The sequence below is a fragment of the Oncorhynchus masou genome, chromosome 29 (genome assembly GCF_036934945.1).
Source record: "Oncorhynchus masou masou isolate Uvic2021 chromosome 29, UVic_Omas_1.1, whole genome shotgun sequence".
In the NCBI taxonomy this organism is placed as follows: Eukaryota; Metazoa; Chordata; class Actinopteri; order Salmoniformes; family Salmonidae; genus Oncorhynchus; species Oncorhynchus masou.
In genome coordinates, this window is record NC_088240.1 from 5,012,500 (window position 1) to 5,035,269 (window position 22,770).

General features: G+C 41.4%; 1 protein-coding gene across 4 annotated transcripts in view; it reads right to left on the reverse strand.

Annotated features, from left to right (window-relative positions):
* Positions 1–173: 173 nt before the first annotated feature.
* Positions 174–22,770, reverse strand: part of LOC135518920 (interferon-induced GTP-binding protein Mx-like) — a 25,343-nt gene continuing 2,746 nt past the window's right edge. For 2 of the 4 annotated variants that reach the window (XM_064943873.1, XM_064943876.1), the window contains exons 2-15: positions 13,676–13,710; positions 13,158–13,339; positions 12,482–12,616; positions 10,636–10,790; positions 9,849–9,987; positions 9,569–9,767; positions 9,043–9,121; positions 8,806–8,928; positions 8,105–8,237; positions 7,341–7,499; positions 3,219–3,295; positions 2,681–2,875; positions 1,653–1,878; positions 174–832 (exon numbers count right to left, since the gene is read on the reverse strand). In XM_064943873.1, coding sequence (XP_064799945.1) covers positions 1,657–1,878; positions 2,681–2,875; positions 3,219–3,295; positions 7,341–7,499; positions 8,105–8,237; positions 8,806–8,928; positions 9,043–9,121; positions 9,569–9,767; positions 9,849–9,987; positions 10,636–10,790; positions 12,482–12,616; positions 13,158–13,339; positions 13,676–13,710 — 1,833 coding nt within the window. In that variant the 3' untranslated portion in view covers positions 174–832; positions 1,653–1,656. The other 2 variants (XM_064943874.1, XM_064943875.1) reach the window with 2 other exon arrangements.

Consider the following 22,770-nt stretch of genomic DNA (forward strand, 5'->3'; position numbering starts at 1 on the left):
TGAGGGTAGGTAACAACACATCACTAAGCTGAGGACCCTGGGACTAAACACCTCCCTCTGCATCTTTGATCCTGGACTTCCTGACGGGCCGCCCCCAGGTGGTGAGGGTAGGTAACAACACATCACTAAGCTGAGGACCCTGGGACTAAACACCTCCCTCTGCATCTTTGATCCTGGACTTCCTGACGGGCCGCCCCCAGGTGGTGAGGATAGGTAACAACACATCACTAAGCTGAGGACCCTGGGACTAAACACCTCCCTCTGCATCTTTGATCCTGGACTTCCTGACGGGCCGCCCCCAGGTGGTGAGGGTAGGTAACAACACATCTGCCACGCTGATCTTCAACACGTTTAAAAAAAACAGGTATCAAGTAATTATAATGCCATTATACAATTATTCTCAACATTGATCTGCTCTGACCAATCAGAAAATGGATACAACCTTCATTTCGATTGTCACTTTAAATAACATTATCAACCGTCTTCACATATTTCCATTTTGAGATAAACATAATAACACAATGCAGTTATGTGATGATATAACTGTCACATCATATTTTTTTTAAACACATTTTTGATCAAATGTAGAGATGCCCAACATATAAAATGTTCTGTATGCTGATCAAATGTAGGTACAATTATTGCAGGCGTTGTTGGCTACATCTCAGAATTTCTGCATTGACAAATTGTCAACCCAAGTCTACTAATCTTGTCATTGGCCAGTCCAAGGTGATCAGCTTGTCATTGGCCAGTCCAAGGTGATCCGCTTGTCATTGGCAAGTCCAAGGTGATGCGCTTGTCATTGGCCAGTCCAAGACGATCCGCTTGGTCCCTGTTGGGGAATAATCAGAATTGGTTGGTAACATAGGTAAGATGTTTTATATTCATATGTTTGTAAGTTAGTTACTTCTCATCAGAATGTTTATTTTTGTATAATACTGTGGCGGGATTGCAGTATCTGTTCTCTGTCAAGGCTAAGTTGCTTGGGCCGGAGAGAGGGGAGAGGTCAAGCGTGTATCTCTTGGCTCCACAATGTCTGTGTGCCAGTCAGTGTGTCTCTGTGATCTTGTCAAGATAGGATGGATTTGATATATGCCTGTTGATGCGAGGATTTATTTAGGTTCTGAGTTTGAGAAAATAACAGTTTAGGAGACAAAGCTGAACGATGAATTATGCTGATGCTGTCTTATCCTGTGTGTGTCTTTGCAATAAAGGATCTCAGTTGCAATGTGTAAGGGACTCAGAGAATTCATTGATAGACACTGAATTAATCTGAGAGTCACCGGGTTGTGATGGAGCTCATATCATTAAAGATGGACTTTGTGATAACTAACTCTGACTTGTGTGTGGTTTGCTCTCATGATTTGGTAAATAGAGCAAATTTCCACGACAGTTCCACAACCTTTTACATTTCCGGCCGACTTCTGGTTCCTCCTGTAGGATTTCACTGGGGTCGTCTGTACAGCATCTCACTGATCTTAGCCATTCTTATACATTTGTTGAAGACAAATATACAAAATACATCTAATTTTACTCCTTATTTAAAATAAATAGCGTTTAGCCGAAAGTGACCTTTCCAACAATCTGGTTATACTTCTATAAATCGGTTTCATTTTCAAGATCTCTGAATATTGTAACTGACAAGACATCACCTTCTCAGAAGCTGCTGATTTTGTCATTGGCCAGTAGAAGGCGATCCGCTTGGGCCTGCAACTTTGCACGATACTGTCCGATCTCTGAATCCTCCTGTAGGATGTTATCAGTGTCGTCTCTGTGTAGCAGATCCAGCATTTCACTGCACACAATCTTGGCTGACTGCTTCAGGATGAAGTAACAGATCATCATGGGCACCTGGTCAGCCAGTCTTTGCACCACAATCTGCGAGAGAGGTGAGTTGGGATGGAGAGTGAGGGCTAGAAGTGAAGAGATGGCCACAAGGCAATCAAAAGATTACCAAATGACAACAAAGACTCAGCAAGGTGAACATATAGACCTCAGAGTTGGATTGGTCTGCAAAATACCATAATGCAACCCTGCCACAACAATGTATTTTGGAAACAATTGTCTTAAGGTATTAATTAGAGATCTGATCATCCCATTGATGATGTCATGGGTTCACTGTACAGGCTGGAGCAGAGCCATATAATGTACACTACCGTTCAAAAGATTGGGGCCACTTAGAAATGTCCTTGTTCTTGACATTTTTTTGTCCATTAAAATAACATCAAGTTGATCAGAAATACAGTGTAGACATTGTTAATGTTGTAAATGACTATTGTAGCTGGAAATATCTACAGAGGCGTACAGAGGCCCATTATCAGCAACCATCACTTCTGGGTTCCAATGGCACGGTGTGTTAGCTAATCCAAGTTTATAATTTTAACAGGCTAATTGATCATTAGAAAACCCTTTTGCAACGATGTTAACACAGCTGAAAACTGTTGTCCTGATTAAAGAAGCAATTAAACTGGCCTTCTGTAGACTAGTTGAGTATCAGGAGCTTCAACATTTGTGGGTTTGATTCCACAAATTTGTGGAAGGCCCCGATGAGAAAGTGTGTGAGTTTGTCGTTAAGCAAGTTACATAACATGCCAGTTTTATGTTAATTGCAGGTTTAGTAAATTAAATTTATTTCTGGAACATTCTATACATACTGCACAGTAGATGTGTTGCGTCGTACCTCATAGTATGCCCTGAGCAGCCCAGGGTACTTGCTCCTGGTGTCTTGCTCTTTGTCTTCTGCTGTTCCCTCCTTTCGACTCTGTGTGTTGAAGATTTCATCCTGTGTGTAGACCTGCATCTCCATCTCAAACTGCTCCACGATCCTCTCCTTCACTATGTTTGACTGCTTTTCCTGGATTGTTTCAATGTTTTTCTGAGTTCAAACAAAGATGAAGATTCCATGAGGACATAATGAATATTGGATGCAGGGAGGCAGTGAAATATTGTTACTGTTTCAGAACAAAGTTCAGTTCGACATGATCTAAGTGTCTGTTGATGTTTTCTTTTGAACAGTTCGAGCGACAATCCTACATTGGACAACATGTCAATTGTAATTCTCCATAAACATATACAGTGATTTTTAAGTGCTGCTTTGCCTCATGTTTTTCTCTCTTCTTGCTAGTGCCACTAAGAATTCCATTTCATCCTGAAATCACAGCATAGAGAATTGTAGGATTATCATGTCAGAGCACTTAACAGTTTACAATTGTCATCACCTTTGAGACCAGATGAAGATAAGGATAATTCTTAAAGCTCTCTCTGGACAAATGATCAAATTGCTTCTGCACCATGTCTGAAAAACCAAAACAAATGTATTGGTAAAGAGATGTTAAAAGAGACAAATGTATTTGGTAAATATATTCCACAAAATGTTTTTATTTAAAGGGATAGTTCAGCCAAATGACAACTCAATAATCCCAATATTATAATTTGTTTGTGCTTCATGTCCAAACAATCAATAAGTAACTAAATAGAGCTACACAATCAATTTGAGATACACTAGGATCATTTGGACATGAAGAGGACAAATGTAAACAGCTAAATTAAACCAAAGCATGGATTGATGTCACACCTTGTCCATAGACTGCTTCCAGGGTAAGGAGACCAATATGTCATTTTGTCATTTGAGTAAACAATCCCTTCAACATGTCCTATTTAGTCAATTAAAGTTCAAATGTCACGTGCAAAAGTACAATGAAATGCCGTTCTTGCAAACTCTAAACCCAACATTTGAAGCCCTAAAAATAACATCAAGTTGGACAAAAACACTAGAGAAATAAGAACACAAGTAAGTATATATAGGGACAGTTTCAGGGTCAGTAGTTATATACAGGGACAGTTTCAGGGTCAGTAGTTATATACATGGACAGTTCCAGGGTCAGTAGATATATACATGGACAGTTCCAGGGTCAGTAGCTATATACAGGGACAGTAGTTATATACAGGGTCAGTTCCGGGGTCAGTTTCAGTACCATATGTATAATGTGCAGGGATAGTGAAGTGGTATGGTTAGATACTGTATGTATATTTTTTGTATAGGGGGAAGGTGACATCAGGATATATGATAAACAGAGTAGCATCTGTGTATATGACGATTGAGTGTGAGTGTGTGTTCAGAGTTAGTATAAATGTGTGTAGATGTTACGTGGTTGACCAAATTAAGTGAGCGTGTGTGTGTGTGTGTGTATGTTGAAGTGACAGTGTGTGTGTGTGTGTGTTAGCGTGACAGCGTGCATAGAGTGCAAAGATGCAAATAAATAAAGGGGTCAACTCTGATAGTCCGGGAGACATTTTGTTGTCTAGTTAGCAGTCTCATGGCTTTGGGGATAGCTCTTCTGGAGCCTGTTCAGGAACCGTTTGTCGTGCAGAAGCAGAGAGAACAGTCTATGGATTGGGTGGCTGTAGTCTTTAACAATTTTCTTGGGGATAGAAGATGTTCAGGAGCCTGTTCAGCAGCCGCTTGCTGTAGGGAAGCATAGAGATCTATGGCTTGGGTGGTCTAACATTTTTCACACCGCTTGATATAGATGTCCTGGATGTCAGGGAACTCTGCCCCAGTGAAGTACTGGGATGTCCGCACTACCCTCTGTGAGGCCATACGATTCAGTATGGTGCTGTTGCCATACCAAGCAGTGAGGCAGCTGATCAAGATGCTCTCAATGGTGCAGCTGTATAACTTTGTTGAGGATTTGAGGGACCATGACAAAGCTTTTCAACCTCCTGAAGTGGTGCTGTCTCGCCTTCCTCATTACTGTGGGCGTGTGGAGCATTTTAACTCATTAGCGATTTGGACACTGAGGAACTTAATGCTCTCGACCTGCTCCACTTCAGCCCTGATGATGTGGTTGGGGGTGTGATTCATCAATACCTGCTTTCTTGGGTGTTAATGCTTAATATAATAGGCATGTTTGTCTTGTCATTACTACCATAAAGACCCATGCATGATGTTCAATAAAGGGGCTTTTGGAAAAACACATCGACCCTAGGGCTGTAATGTGTACGCTAATAAACAGGAAGCAAGTACAGGGGGTGAATTTAATGAATAAACGAACATGAAACAAAATAAGAAACACGATTAGCGTACAGACATGAAACACAGAACAGAAACAATAAGGTGTAATAATGAAATAACTGGTGACAGAGAGCACCAGAGAGGGGGAGTGGGGGTAGACATGACAGTACCCCCTCCCTGCCATGCACCGCTCCAGCCCCAGGACGCTGATCAGAGGGATGGTACCGAGGGCCGATCGCTTCTGCTGAGGCGCGGGAACCAGTAGAGCCGGCTGAGGCGCGGGAAACCAGTAGAACCGCCTGAGGCGCGGGAACCAGTAGAACCGGCTGAGGAGCAGGAACCAGTAGAACCGGCTGAGGAGCAGGAACCAGTAGAACCGCCTGAGGCGCGGGAACCAGTAGAACCGGCTGAGGCGCAGGAACCAGTAGAACCGCCTGAGGCGCGGGAAACCAGTAGAACCGCCTGAGGCGCGGGAAACCAGTAGAACCGCCTGAGGCACGGGAACCAGTAGAACCGGCTGAGGAGCAGGAACCAGTAGAACCGGCTGATGTGCGGGTAACTGTAGAGCCGGCAGAGGCATGGAAGCCTGACGAGCCAACTGAGGCATCCCTAGTTGCTTTGGCAATGGGAAGCCTGACGAGACAGCTGAGGCATCCCTAGTTGCTATGGCAATGGGAAGCCTGACGAGACAGCTGAGGCATCCCTAGTTGCTTTGGCAATGGGAAGCCTGACGAGCCAGCTGAGGCATCCCTAGTTGCTTTGGCAATGGGAAGCCTGACGAGACAGCTGAGGCATCCCTAGTTGCTTTGGCAATGGGAAGCCTGACGAGACAGCTGAGGCAACCCTGGTTGCTTTGGCAATGGGAAGCCTGACGAGCCAGCTGAGGCATCCCTGGTTGCTTTGGCAATGGGAAGCCTGACGAGCCAGCTGAGGCATCCCTAGTTGCTTTGGCAATGGGAAGCCTGACGAGACAGCTGAGGCAACCCTGGTTGCTTTGGCAATGGGAAGCCTGACGAGCCAGCTGAGGCATCCCTGGTTGCTTTGGCAATGGGAAGCCTGACGAGACAGCTGAGGCATCCCTAGTTGCTTTGGCAATGGGAAGCCTGGAAGCCAACTGAGGCATCCCTAGTTGCTTTGGCAATGGGAAGCAGAGACAGCTGAGGCATCCCTGGTTGCTTTGGCAATGGGAAGCCTGACGAGACAGCTGAGGCATCCCTAGTTGCTTTGGCAATGGGAAGCCTGACGAGCCAGCTGAGGCATCCCTAGTTGCTTTGGCAATGGGAAGCCTGACGAGACAGCTGAGGCATCCCTAGTTGCTTTGGCAATGGGAAGCCTGACGAGACAGCTGAGGCAACCCTGGTTGCTTTGGCAATGGGAAGCCTGACGAGCCAGCTGAGGCATCCCTGGTTGCTTTGGCAATGGGAAGCCTGACGAGCCAGCTGAGGCATCCCTAGTTGCTTTGGCAATGGGAAGCCTGACGAGACAGCTGAGGCAACCCTGGTTGCTTTGGCAATGGGAAGCCTGACGAGCCAGCTGAGGCATCCCTGGTTGCTTTGGCAATGGGAAGCCTGACGAGCCAGCTGAGGCATCCCTAGTTGCTTTGGCAATGGGAAGCCTGACGAGCCAGCTGAGGCATCCCTAGTTGCTTTGGCAATGGGAAGCCTGACGAGCCAGCTGAGGCATCCCTAGTTGCTTTGGCAATGGGAAGCCTGACGAGACAGCTGAGGCATCCCTAGTTTCTTTGCCAATGAGAAGCCTGACGAGCCAGCTGAGGCATCCCTAGTTGCTTTGGCAATGGGAAGCCTGACGAGACAGCTGAGGCATCCCTAGTTGCTTTGCCAATGAGAAGCCTGACGAGCCAGCTGAGGCATCCCTAGTTGCTTTGGCAATGGGAAGCCTGACGAGACAGCTGAGGCATCCCTGGTTGCGTCGGCAGTTGCACTTGGACCAAATGTCACCAGTAAAAAAAAAAAGAAAACCCTGTTCCTTCTCTTTGGTGAGGTGTATTTCTATAACATGTACACTAATAAATAGGAAGCAAGTACAGGAAGTGAATAGAATAAACAAATCAACATGAAACAAAACAAGAAACATGAGAAGTACAGACAGAAACACAGGAACAGAAACAATAACACCTGAGGAAAAAACCAAAAGGAGTGACAGAAATAGGGGAGGTAATCAGGAAGGTGATGGAGTCCAGGTGAGTTTGAGGCGCAGGTGCGCATAACGATGGTGACAGGTGTGCGTAATAATGAATAAACTGGTGACAACAAGCGCCACAGGGGGAGAGTTGGAGTAGACATGACCATGGGTTTTGGTCACTTACCTCTGATTGTCTGTAGTGTCGTCATGGCTGGTCTCTTAAGTTCAGCCACTAGTTTCTGAACAACATGTTGAAATACCCTGTAGTTACTGAATCCTGGCAGCTCACTTCCCCTGTGCTCCTGATCATATTCATCCACCACTTGTTGCACTACTTCGTGGTCTAAATTCAGGAAAACAATGTTAATTATTTATTGGATATAATAATCACGGTTGTATGACATAGCTATTAGTACCAACTTTAAACATCTGCTATCTGAGCAGCTAACCGATCGCTGCAGCTGTACATAGTCTTATCGGTAAATAGCCCACCCAATTTTACCTACCTCGTCCCCATACTGTTTTTTATTTATTTACTTTTCTGCTCTTTTGCACACCAATATTTGTACCTGTACATGACCATCTGATCATTTATCATTCCAGTGTTAATCTGCAAAATTGTAATTATTTGCCTACCTCCTCATGCCTTTTGGACACAATGTATATAGACTATTTTTTTTCTATTGTGTAATTGACTTGTTTATTGTTTACTCCATGTGTAACTCTGTTGTCTGTTCACACTGCTGTGCTTTATCTTGGCCAGGTCGCAGTTGCAAATGAGAACTTGTTCTCAACTAGCCTACCTGATTAAATAAAGGTGAAATAAAAAAAATAAAAAAGTGTAATAATTATATCAGTAAATATTAGGGATATTTAGAAACATAAATATTTATTGGTTATACAAGGTATTATGATGAGCAATACTTGGGCTATTCAAATTGTACCTACAGTTTGATTTGGCATTTTTGAGACATTCAATCCACTGTGTAAATTCCTTTCGCATGAGAACAAACAGATTCTCCTCAACGATAATATCCCCTTTGGACAGTTGGGTAATCTGCTCATTGAAATCTGTTATGACCTGGAGAAGGAAACATAACAATGAAACATACCTGTTAAAATGTTTATTATTTAGGTATTTTAGATGACTGTTTATTGAAATGTCTCCACAAGACCCATCCATCCTTACGTCTTCTACAGATATTAAACAAGAACTATCTTACAGTGGCTTGTCCAAGTGTTTTTGTAAAATCAGCTGTCAAAGCAAGGTATTGTTTATTAACCTGGTGACAAATATAATCAGTTGGATATTAAGGAAGGAGAGTGGAGGAAGTGGGAGAGGAGAACATTTAAACGCTGTTTTAGTTATTTTCTGGACAGTACGTTTACTCTTACACATGTGTTGCAAATCTGACCAATCCAAATGGCAGAGGATGTGCAACAGAACTGATGCCTTTACACCAAGTACCAATGCCCAAATTCTCTATAGGACATTCTACTGACAATTTACCAAAACAATGACATTAACACACCTGGACTACTGTGCAACAGTATTGCTTCCAACCCTACATCATACATTTTTATTGAAATGTTGTACAAAAGAAGAAGTTTACGAAGCTGAAAGACGGAAAGGTGAAATATGTACTCACCTGAATGAGGTACTTCCTCTTCTCTTCAGGTTCCACGGGAGGCCCGCCCTCTAATTTATTCAACAAATTCTTTACCTCCACCAGCTGCTCCTTTATCTTCTCAGACATCTGGGGAAGATATGTCTGACCAGGAGCAAACATACAAGTTAACTATTAATAGGTACCAGACCACATGTTTTCCAGTGTGCACTGGGTGTAAGGAGAACAGATAACCATAGGGTATGTGGTTGGACTAACCTTGATCTGTTTGACCAGGGCATTGGTGAGCTTGTTGGCTAGGCACTTGATGGTTGCCTTCTCCTCACGCACAAGGGATCTATACATTGTAAGGGAGAGAAATATAACACAGTAATTCATCCCAAAAATTGGCCATAACCTGGTATGGTATAACCTTTGACCTACAATGGTCACGCCCCCACAGATATCTAATTAACTTAATAAATACCCAAAAATAGGTCCATCTGTTTAAGCTAGAGATATGTGCTAAGCTAACGTATGGAAATGTTGTATGATTATACCAAGGATCATTGAGCCATTTGATTTTGAATGTTAAAAAGTACAATACGCAGAAATGTAAGGGAAGGGAGGGGAGGACTCTCATTCCTCAACACTATATGGAACTACTCTCAAAGGATATCTGGAAAAATATTATTTTTCATAAAATCCGGAAACCCACAGTTTGGGGCCCTGAACATTTTCAGATATAAAGCCATGAAAAACAAAGATGCAAGTTTACTAAACACATGGCAAGAACACATTTTACCTGAAGAGCTGGTGATTTTGGAAGAATTCCAGCTCGTCCTCAATCGCACGGGTTATTGACATGTTTTCATCAATTTGCTTTTGACCACGACATTTCACAATGACATAGCCCATACTGAGAAAGATGACTCTATTGTGGACAATTTCCAACACATTCTTCTCTGCTCCTGGGTCTATCAGGTCTGGCTTTGTCAGAATGGCTTAAAGACAAATTAAAAGGATTAACTTTACTAATACCAAAACCGTAAAAAAAAATACATTCCTATATACAATTTCTTTACCCAGAGTTCTTGTGCCATCAGGATCCACTTGTTGTGCCATTTTCAGGGCCTCTGTTGTTGCTATGTCAACATTACATGGTACCACCACCAAAATAATGGTTCTCTTATTCTTTATGAATTTCGAAATGAGATTATTGATCTAGCAAAAAAAGGAAGAAGAATGTGACAAAGCAGTCAGGATTCAAGCCTTTGAAGGAGGTATGTGATTGATCCACGAGAGGGTATCAGACCGCTTGTTACCGGGATATCACCCTGTGTGGGGCACTTGGTAGGGCAGGAGATTAGAAGCAGGTAGAGGGAGTTTTAATAACTGGCGGACATGAAACGGAACAGGAATAGCGTCTGGACAGGACCCCATAACAAACACAACACAGAACAATGCGGACACAGGGAACACAACCAAGGAACAGACAGATATACAGGGGGTAATCAACAAGGTGAAGGAGTCCAGGTGAGTTCAATGAGCGCAGCTGCGCGTAATGTTGGTAACATGTTTGTAATGATGACGGGTAGCCTGGCGCCAGGGAGGGAGAGCGTGACAGCACTCTGTTCTTCATGGTTCTGACGCTCAACTTTCCTCAACGTCAACACATTCAAAGTACATTTCTCCAGAATCAACCATCGTAGCTACTAGATGTACCTTGCTAGCAATTATGGTATAAAGTCTGTACACGTGGCTAAAACAATTAATACCTTAGTGAATCATGAGATGAGAACCAAGAGTCATGAGAACCAAACAACGTACTGGATAAAGTCCAAAAGCTATACACTCTAACGACAGACTTACTTGGACTCCAATGTCTTCTGGTTGTCCTTTCACTGCCACCCTGGTGATCCCTGGTAAGTCAATCAGACTGAGGTCACACACCGTGGAGGATGTTATCTTTAGAGTGATCAGGTCTTCACATATCCCCACTCCCTTTCCAGCTAACATGTTCTGAGCTGTTAAATCAATGGGAAAATATTGATGATATTATTGATTGTTTGTTTGTCTGTCTTATACCCAGATAGAACTAATCTTATTATAATATATATTCTGTAGTTAAATTATAATAGATATGTCCATGTCAGTGGCAGTATGTGCCGTTTAAGATAAGGGAGAACAATATATATTAATGAGCATGGCCATATTTATATTACAGCCTATTGGATGACTGTCATTCATATTCCATTCACCCAGCACAATGTAACATCAATAGGTTTAGGCTAGTAGATCATACTCATCATACTACAACCTAACCTATGAATGAAAGTTTACAACGCAGGTGCAGAAGTTGAGAGAATGTTTAGTAGTCAAGGTGACAGACACCGACACATTCAATACCATCTTGCACACTCTTGCCTGCATCGAGCTGATCTAGGGTGTAATCATTAGTCCAACAGTTGCAAACGAGAGTTTCTATTGGACAAATTCAGGGATGTTTATCCCCGTTTCGTTCCATTTGGTTCCTTTTAAGAAACATTTTTCAACAGAATTGGTGGAATGAAAACACCCCTGATTACAGGCAATCACAGTTCACTTTCAGAGCAGCCAAATATAACTTTAAACCTTCCCCTCGCCCATTCCATTTGGTTCCTTTTAAGAACATGTTTCAACAGAATTGGTGGAATGAAAACATCTGATTACAGGCAATCACAGTTCACTTTCAGAGCAGCCAAATACAAACAGCATGATCCCTGTCATCATTGTATGTATAAATCCTCCTCCCATCTACGCGCTCCCCTCCTCTCACCTTTACCCTTTGCTTGTGGACTTCAGTGCACAACACATCAACTGTCTGTGACCAGCCGAAAAAACCTTTCCAAGCCAAACCTTCATATCAGCGCTACACACAGCCGGCATCATTGTCACCATATTATATCATCACAGTCAACATAGCTATTAGGGCTAACACGTTAGTAAACCTGCTACAATCATGCAGTACAACATGCAGTACAACTGACTGAACACAACAGTGTTCAGTCAGCAGCAAGCAGTTTAGCAGTTACATCGGGAGGGCATCAGTGGCTAACAATTTATTAAACTTACCTTGACATGGAAGAGTTACTTCGTTGGATAGCCATAGCCATCACTCTCTGTTTGGGCCTGGTGTCTGAGTGGGCTAAACTAGCTAGCTAACTTCGCAAGCTAAGCAAGTGAAAGTGAAAATAATTTGAAATATAGCTAGCTCCCTTTCTCTCTATTTCAATAACCTACTCGCCACATGTTATGTATTGCAGTGCTAGCTAGCTGTACATTATGTACTCTGTAATATATTCATTTTCTGATCTTTTGATTGGGTGGACATATTTAGTATAGTTTTATTTTTTTTAAATATACATTTTTAAATGTTTCTGAAATTCACTGAGGAGGATTGTCCTCCCCTTCCTCCTCTGAGGAGCCTCCTCTGGTTAATGTACAGTATAGAACAATATGTCTGTGTGTTTTTTAATTTTTTTATTTTAACTTTATTTAACCAGGCAAGTCAGTTAATTAAGAACAAATTCTTATTTTCAATGATGGCCTTGGAACAGTGGGTTAACTGTCTGTTCAGGGGCAGAACTCGGGGGTTTGAACTTGCGGTTACTCGTCCAATGCTCTAACCACTAGGCTACCCTGTCTGTGTGTTTGTGTGTGTTCGGTCCCATCTGACCTTGTTCAACATGTCTCACGACTTCTGAAGGTTCGTCAAACTCAAAGTCTTTCCCTCCGTATGAGATGACAGCCTCCCATTTCACTGTCCTGTCGTTACAGAGTTGAAGTAGCAGTGGGCACCTGGTGACAATACCTGGAAACAAGGACGTACCAATGACAGATCATTATACTGTATTACAGAACAATCAATACAACAATCAATATGACAGTACAGTCAACAATGGACCGGGACATGAATTTCATGATACATATATAACCTCTGCAGGCTACAGACAACAAGGTTGCTCTAATGTTCAGAAAGCATGTCAGACATTTACAGTGTCTGCATAAATGGTTAGAAAACTCATGTACAGTTAACATTTTCTGTAAAGTTTTGCTCTGGTAATCTAGAACGGTTCAAAACATTTCAGTAATGTCCGTGTCTCTGTGGTCCTATTGTACTGTCTGTTTCCTGACCTCGTCTATGGACAAGGACAGTGTGAAAACCTGCTTCAGGGTTGTTTACCTAGCCACTGGCATCAATCGCCAACTTCAGCATCTTCAAACCAAAAACGAGTCAATGCCCAAATCATGTCTAAGTTACACAACCGCTTTCAGAGACTTTGGGTGATTTAGGAATGACATTTAAAATACTAAGTTTTTTTGTATGTTCAGAAAACAATACAGAATCTCACCAGTCCCTCTGGGCAGCGCCACCCCAGAAAGGGTCTCAAGCACAGAGCTCTTTCCTGAACTCTGGTCTCCCACCACAGCAATGGATGGCAGTGGCAGCTCCTTATCTATCCCTATGGATCTCATGTCGTCTACAAGGTCAATGAAGGGCCGGACCCTCTCCGCCAGCAGGTCTTGGAACATACTGAGGGTATGTCAGGGGTACAGAACAATGCCATTATGAATGGTTCATTTGTTGATAGACATGCATGGCAAAATTCATTATTTTACACCGTTTTTCTAGTTAGTAACTAACTATAAGTTGGCGTACGAGAAAATGTATTCCCCAAATATGTTAAAGCTGCACCATTAACAACATTTCACACAATTTCACACTGTATAAATAATCACCATAACATTCAGAATTAGGATCATAGTATTGTTGTAGTGTGTAGTACAGAGTAGTACTGCAAGGGTGCAATAACAAGTGGAAAATGGAGGCCTTCATAAGTTCAAAACCGAAAACTGATTCATGTCCCACCTCGGTCCGTCATCATGAGACATTTCTTTCTCCCCCTGAAATAAAAGAGAATGAAAGCTAAACCATTTCATTGAAAATACAGAATAACAGCAATGCATCTGTATTTTGAACTAAAGTTATTATAATCTAAATCATCACATCACTATAACATAAGAGGAGATACAGTCTCAAATGCCCAGTTCGGAACCTCACAATTTGCCAACTGTAAAACACTGGGTATACCAAACATTAAGAACACCTTCCTGAATGATATACAGAATTACACACTGATATACTGCTCTCCCAGGAATAGGCCCAGATCCCTGTGATTTTACAGAATGATATACTGCTCTCCCAGGAACAGGCCCAGATCCCTGTGATTTTACAGAATGATATACTGCTCTCCCAGGAACAGGCCCAGATCCCTGTGATTTTACAGAATGATATACTGCTCTCCCAGGAACAGGCCCAGATCCCTGTGATTTAACAGAATGATATACTGCTCTCCCAGGAACAGGCCCAGATCCCTGTGATTTTACAGAATGATATACTGCTCTCCCAGGAACAGGCCCAGATCCCTGTGATTTTACAGAATGATATACTGTTCCCTGTGATTTTACAGAATGATATACTGCTCTCCCAGGAATAGGCCCAGATCCCTGTGATTTTACAGAATGATATAGGAACAGGCCCAGATCCCTGTGATTTTACAGAATGATATACTCTCCCCAGGAACAGGCCCAGATCCCTGTGATTTTACAGAATGATATACTGCTCTCCCAGGAATCCCTGTGATTTTACAGAATGATATACTGCCAGATCCCTGTGATTTTAGAATGATATACAGAATGATATACTGCTCTCCCAGGAACAGGCCCAGATCCCTGTGATTTATCAGAATGATATACTGCTCTCCCAGGAACAGGCCCAGATCCTCGTGATTTAGGAACAGGCCCAGATCCCTGTGATTTTACAGAATGATATACTGCTCTCCCAGGAACAGGCCCAGATCCCTGTGATTTTACAGAATGATATACTGCTCTCCCAGGAACAGGCCCAGATCCCTGTGATTTTACAGAATGATATACTGCTCTCCCAGGAATCCCTGATTTTACAGAATGATATACTGCTCTCCCAGGAACAGGCCCAGATCCCTCCCAGCTCCCTGTTTTACAGAATGATTTTATATATACTGCTCTCCCAGGAACAGGCCCAGATCCCTGTGATTTGAATGATATACTGCTCTCCCAGGAAGGCCCAGATCCCTGTGATTTTACAGGAGGAACAGGCCCAGATCCCTGTGATTTTACAGAATGGGGAACCCCAAAGAGATATACTGGGGGCCCAGATCCCTGTGATTTTACAGAATGATAACTGCTCTCCCAGGAACAGGCCCAGATCCCTGTGATTTTACAGAATGATATACTGCTCTCCCAGGAACAGGCCCAGATCCCTGTGATTTTATAAAACAGGCCCAGATCCCTATTCCTTCCTTCTTGTTCAATCCCTGTGACTAGTATTCTGTAATAATAGTACCCAGCACCTATGTTGAAGGATGTGATTTTACGTATGACCACAAACTTTTCTATAGATAGAAATGAGACTAAACCAGATTTTCCTCTGTGATTTTGCCTGTGCTTAGTTCTATTCCGTTTCTTTTTTCCTGAAAAACTCCCCAGTCCTTAACGATTACAAGAATACACATAACATGATGCAGCCACCACTATGCTTAAAAATGATTGGTACTCAGTAATGTGTTGTACTGTATTGGATTTGCCAGACCGCTCATTTACATATGAAGACTCACTTTAACATGAATTGGCCGATCTAAACCTAATATAGGTGTGACTATAGTAACAAGGCTTATAAAAGGGCAATGGGTTTCACTGAATTTCAGACAGACATCAAATGTTCTGCATCATAACACTATCATAACATCGTAATAGGTCCACTATTATGCTGCGTTATAAGGTATCAGGCTGTGGGTGTGTCATAGGCTGTCATAAGTCTAGAAAATACAGCAATATCTTTGTCATAACACGATCATGACATATTTATGTCCGTTTATGACATGTTATGAACCTTTATGACATGTTCAAATAAATTGTTACCCAAAAAGTTGGCAAGCAATTCCCCCAATTACCAATAATCAAATGTACAGCATTGGACCAATCAGATCTCATTATTAAGTATTACAGAGCTGCGATTATTCTACAGAAATGCCTTTAATATTTGAAAACAGACCTCAGCTCTCTTGTTCAGAAAATAGATTTTTTTGAAATTACAAATATTCAGTACATGGGCTAGTTTATCTGGACATTTCTGACAAGTTATAAATGGCTCTCTAAGGTATAAAATGACTGACATGAGAAGAGTAAAACTGGTGATGCACTCTCCAATGTTATTCTACTATTACAACCTTCAAGAATAAGTTGAAAGCCAGACTGAGTTAATAAAAATAAATGAACTCCTCCACCGGCCGCCCCGCCCCACTGTTTGGAATCCACCAGTGGTGGAAAAAGTACCCCATTGTCCTACTTGAGTAAAAGTTGAGATACCTCAATAGAAAGTTACTCAAGTGAAAGTAACTCACCCAGTAAAATACTACTTGAGTAAAAGTCTAAAAGTATTTGGTTTAAAATCTACTTAAGTATCAAAGGTAAATGTAATTGCTGAAAAATACTTAAGTATCAAATGTGAAAGTAGAGTATGAATAATTTAAAATTCCTTATTTTAAGCACAGCAGATGCAAATATTTTCTTGTTTTTTAAATGTATGGATAGCCAGGGGCACACTCCAACACTCAGACATCATTTACAAAAGATGCATTTGTGTTTAGTCAGTCTGACAGATCAGAAGCAGAAGGGATGACCGTGTGTTGTTTTGATAAGTGCGTGAATTTGACCATTTTCCTGTCCTGCTAAGCTTTCAAAACGTAATGAGTACTTTTGGGTGTCAGGTAAAATGTATGGAGTAAAAAGTACATTATTTCCTTTAGTAATGTAGTGAAGTAAAAGTAAAAGTATAAAAATATAAATAGTCAAGTACAGATCAGTGGAAACCACTGGTATAAATGTGGACCATTATTTCTACAGTTTCATTTGGTTTTAGTCCTTTCAATGTAGATTGAGGTAACCCTGCCTTAGATGATAACAGCACCACCTTCAATGGAACTGAACAGAGTTAATAAGGATTCTAAGGGGTTCTTAAAGTTTTTCAGCTGTAGACCCAAATTAGAAACTGACCGTCATCCCATGACCCAAATCATCCTCTAGAGACCCAAATTAGAAATTGACCGTCATCCCATGACCCAAATCATCCTCCACAGACTCACATTAGAAACTGACCGTCATCCCATGACCCAAATCATCCTCTAGAGACCAAAATTAGAAACTGACCGTCATCCCATGACCCAAATCATCCTCTAGAGACCCAAATTAGAAACTGACCGTCATCCCATGACCCAAATCATCCTCTAGAGACCCAAATTAGAAACTGACCGTCATCCCATGACCCAAATCGTCCTCCAAAGACTCCCATTAGGAAGAAATAGAGTGCGATTATATATTTATTTTATATAACTTGCGACTCACCTCTCACTCGCTCACGGCCCACTTTGGATCCCGACCTATAGTTGAAGAAACCCAGATCTTGTCCATTTAAATGCACACTTACTTTGAAATCGTTGACACTTTCAGACAAGCAGGTTGTGTGTTGAGTCAGGGTCACAGAGCAGTATAGGTCTACAGCTTGAGTCTATCACCTTTCATGTAAAGCAAAATGAAAGTGAAACGTTCTGATGGTCCATTCTGGGAAATCATACCATTATTCTGAATCTGTTACACAGTGCCTAATCACATCTCAGATACAACTTCATTGGTTCTTAGGGGTCACATGATTTCCCAGAAAGTAAAATGAAGTGCAGGTAGTTTCTCAAAGTGCATACTAATACAGATTGAAACAATAAAACAGATAACATCCCACTGTGGATGTAATAGACTTTACGATTGGGGAATGTTTCCACTGCACAGCCTAACCTATGGATTGTGTCCCCATGAAATGGGATATCTCCTCAGTGACATTCACAGGACACAACTGTGTAGAGTTTACACAAATTCTAGCGTTTTAGCTGCAGGACTTTGTGAGAAATCAGTTCACTACACAGCCTATAGTGCATATTGAACATACAGATTGGACTGTACAGTGTAAACTAGAGATTGTGCTCCCATGAAATGGGTATCAGCCTACTCAGTCACACTCACAGAACTATGTACAGTTTAGTGGTTAGAGCGCCCCTGGACTAGTTGGACTTAAGGTTGTGAGTTCATCTTAGACAAGGTGCATTGTGCCCCTCAGGCAGTTAACCCACTGTTCCTAGGCCCATTGAAAATAAGAATTCGTGGTTTTAACTGACTTGCCTTAAAAAAAATGTACAGTTTAACACATATTAGCATCTTAGGTGCCCCTCCGCACACTCACTTCCCTTCATTGAATAACGTTTTGTTTCATCGCCCCAACTGAAAAATTGACCGTTTACCTTCATATGTTGTGGCATAGAGAAAGTCATAAGCTATCAGGCAGGGGATGTTGGATAAATAATACTGAGACTTCCTACAAGCAACAAAAGATCAAGAAATATCATCGAGACACAAGACGGCTACCAGCTCAACCAGGTGTACGCATGGAAGGCTCAAGGACGGAACACCGAGAGTCCAACGTTAGGGAGGCACCACTGACCTGGGGACGCAGACCGGGAATAATTTTGCACGCCCAATTTTCAGTTTTTGATTTGTTAAAAAGTTTGAAATATCCAATAAATGTCGTTCCACTTTCAACATTGTGTCCCACTTGTTGTTGATTCTTCAACATAAAAATACAGTTTTATATCGTTATGTTTGAAGCCTGAAATGTAGCAAAAGGTGAAAGTTCAAGGGGCTTGAATACTTCTCTGAAGGCACTGTAGATCTTTGCAGCTCCCAACATATTCCAAAACCAAACTTCTGAAAATTAGGGAAAACATTTTTCCTTTCAAATGTTCTAATAAAGATATTTGTATTTATTTTTGCAGTAAAGATGGTGACGCTACTATTATACTGACATTTACAATAGGCCTGTAGATACACAGGTTGCATACATCCTGATGATGTATAGATGCTGTATATTAGTTTAATAGCAGGTTACTGTAAAGTCAAATATTCAACTGGAAGAGTATGAATTCGCTGTTTGAGAAGGTTTGAATCCCAAACAACCTGCCCACACATTGTTTGAAGTACAATGACCAACGTAGTTGCTGTAGTAGGTCAAAGTTGTAAAACCTTGGTAGAGAAGGCACTGGCTTTTGGACTCCTACTTCTAACTTAGTAATTTTTTGACTTTTTCAATATCAATAGTTATTGAACCTGCATTTGTCCTTGTCTTTTGGCTGCTCCTCAAGAAATGCTGGTTCAATCATTGACAGAAGCCAAACATGAGTTGGCTTGGGGTGTGGTTTGATTTGGCTGCCAGGTCTCTCCATTTGAGACATCAGTCTCTAACCTGTCTGTCAGAGTGCCAGATCTCTCTCCATTCAGAGACATCAGTCTCTAGCCTGTCTGTCATAGTGCCAGGTCTCTCTCCATTCAGAGACATCAGTCTCTAGCCTGTCTGTCAGAGTGCCAGATCTCTCTCATTAGAGACATCAGATTGTAAATGCCTGTCAGACAGTCTGAACTTCATCACATCATCTTGTAAGTCTCCAAAATAAATACATGTTTCTGTGAACACATACACACAGTCACTGTTCTATTACCAATGGCAGTTAGGATAGGTGATATCTGACACACAAACAGGTACCTATGTTGAAGATTGAACAGGTCAGATAAAAACCTACCCACCTTTTGATCTCCCATCGATGACCATTGGTGAGGTTGGAGGTGAAGAATCAACAAGTGGCCAAAGCCCCATTGATGGGTATATTTTATGTAGATCAGCTCCTGGCTTTCATTAAAGAGACCGGTCAACTGAAAACACACAAATGATGCTGATGATTGCCCCCCAGCTGGTTCTCTCTATTCTGCATGTTTGGCTGCGAACTTGACATCTCCCAACTACAGCAGGCAATCTTATGAGGTTGTGACTGGGAGGTACAATAGACAGCCAAGTGGTCAATTGCATTTTGTTGTAAAGAAAGAACTAAGCTTTCTTCTAATGCACTTCACAACCAAAATAACTCTACTAGTTGTATCTCCTTGGCTTGGGAATTAGCCTACTAGTTTATCAAACCAGAGGCGTTTTTACAACTGTTCAAGTATACACAACCACCACCACTGCACTGGGGGCCGATAAACTGTAACCACCTATTCTTCACGATAGGGTCCAAACCGTAGTTGGTCAATATGTACAGGGCTTTTCATTTCAGGGGAGAAACATCAGAGCCCCATTTAATGAAGGGAAGTGAAGTGGGCTTCCAGGGGCCAATAGAGCTAAGATGCTAATATGTGTAAACTGCCGCATAGTTCTGTGAGTGTGACTGAGTAGGCTGATACCCATTTCATGGGAGCACAATCTCTAGTTTACACTGTACAGCCCAATCTGTATGTTCAATATGCACTATAGGCTGTGTAGTGAACTGATTTCTCACAAAGTCCTGCAGCTAAAACGCTAGAATTTGTGTAAACTCTACCCAGTTGTGTCCTGTGAATGTCACTGAGGAGATATCCCATTTCATGGGGACACAGTCCATAGGTTAGGCTGTGCAGTATAAACATTCCCCCATTTTAAAGCCTATTACATCCACAGTGGGATGTTATCTGTTTTATTGTTTCAATCTGTATTAGTATGCACTTTGAGAAACTACCTGCACTTCATTTTACTTTCTGGGAAATCATGTGACCCTAAGAACCAATGAAGTTGTATCTGAGATGTGATTAGCACTGTGTAACAGATTCAGAATAATGGTATGATTTCCCAGAATGGACCATCAGAACGTTTCACTTTCATTTTGCTTTACATGAAAGGTGATAGACTCAAGCTGTAGACCTATACTGCTCTGTGACCCTGACTCAACACACAACCTGCATGTCTGAAAGTGTCAACGATTTCAAAGTAAGTGTGCATTGAAATGGACAAGATCAGGGTTTCTTCAACTATAGGTCGGGATCCAAAGTGGGCCGTGAGCGAGTGAGAGGTGAGTCGCAAATATAAAATAAATATATAAATCGCTAATGTGAGTCTTTGGAGGACATTTCTTCCTAATGTGAGTCTTTGAGGGACGATGGTCAGTTTGGGTCATGGGATGACGGTCAGTTTCTAATTTGGGTCTCTAGAGGATGATTTGGGTCATGGGATGACGGTCAGTTTCTAATTTGGGTCTCTAGAGGATGATTTGGGTCATGGGATGACGGTCAGTTTCTAATTTGGGTCTCCAGCTGAAAAAGTTTAAGAACCCCTTAGAATCCTTATTAACTCTGTTCAGTTCCATTGAAGGTGGTGCTGTTATCATCTAAGGCAGGGTTACCTCAATCTACATTGAAAGGACTAAAACCAAATGAAACTGTAGAAATAATGGTCCACATTTATACCAGTGGTTTCCACTGATCTGTACTTGACTATTTATATTTTTATACTTTTACTTTTACTTCACTACATTCCTAAAGGAAATAATGTACTTTTTACTCCATACATTTTACCTGACACCCAAAAGTACTCATTACGTTTTGAAAGCTTAGCAGGACAGGAAAATGGTCAAATTCACGCACTTATCAAAACAACACACGGTCATCCCTTCTGCCTCTGATCTGTCAGACTGACTAAACACAAATGCATCTTTTGTAAATGATGTCTGAGTGTTGGAGTGTGCCCTGGCTATCCATACATTTAAAAAACAAGAAAATATTTGCATCTGCTTTGCTTAAAATAAGGAATTTTTAATTATTCATACTCTACTTTCACTTTTGATACTTAAGTATTTTTCAGCAATTACATTTACCTTTGATACTTAAGTATATTTTAAACCAAATACTTTTAGACTTTTACTCAAGTAGTATTTTACTGGGTGAGTTACTTTCACTTGAGTAACTTTCTATTGAGGTATCTCAACTTTTACTCAAGTAGGACAATGAGGTACTTTTTCCACCACTGGTGGATTCCAAACAGTGGGGGCGGGGTGGCCGGTGGAGGAGTTCATTTATTTTTATTAACTCAGTCTGGCTTTCAACTTATTCTTGAATGTTGTAATAGTAGAATAATATTGAGAGTGCATCACCAGTTTTACTCTTCTCATGTCAGTCATTTTATACCTTAGAGAGCCATTTATAACTTGTCAGAAATGTCCAGATAAACTAGCCCATGTACTGAATATTTGTAATTTAAAAAATATATATTTTCTGAACAAGAGAGCTGAGGTCTGTTTTCAAATATTAAAGGCATTTCTGTAGAATAATCGCAGCTCTGTAATACTTAATAATGAGATCTGATTGGTCCAATGCTGTACATTTGATTATTGGTAATTGGGGGAATTGCATGCCAACCTTTTGGGTAACAATTTATTTGAACATGTCATAAAGGTTCATAACATGTCATAAACGGACGTAAATATGTCATGATCGTGTTATGATAAAGATATTGCTGTATTTTCTAGAACTTATGACAGCCTATGACACACCCACAGCCTGATACCTTATAACGCAGCATAATAGTGGACCTATTACGATGTTATGATAGTGTTATGATGCAGAACATTTGATGTCTGTCTGAAATTCAGTGAAACCCATTGCCCTTTTATAAGCCTTGTTACTATAGTCACACCTATATTAGGTTTAGATCGGCCAATTCATGTTAAAGTGAGTCTTCATATGTAAATGAGCGGTCTGGCAAATCCAATACAGTACAACACATTACTGAGTACCAATCATTTTTAAGCATAGTGGTGGCTGCATCATGTTATGTGTATTCTTGTAATCGTTAAGGACTGGGGAGTTTTTCAGGAAAAAAAGAAACGGAATAGAACTAAGCACAGGCAAAATCACAGAGGAAAATCTGGTTTAGTCTCATTTCTATCTATAGAAAAGTTTGTGGTCATACGCACATCCTTCAACATAGGTGCTGGGTACTATTATTACAGAATACTAGTATTGAAC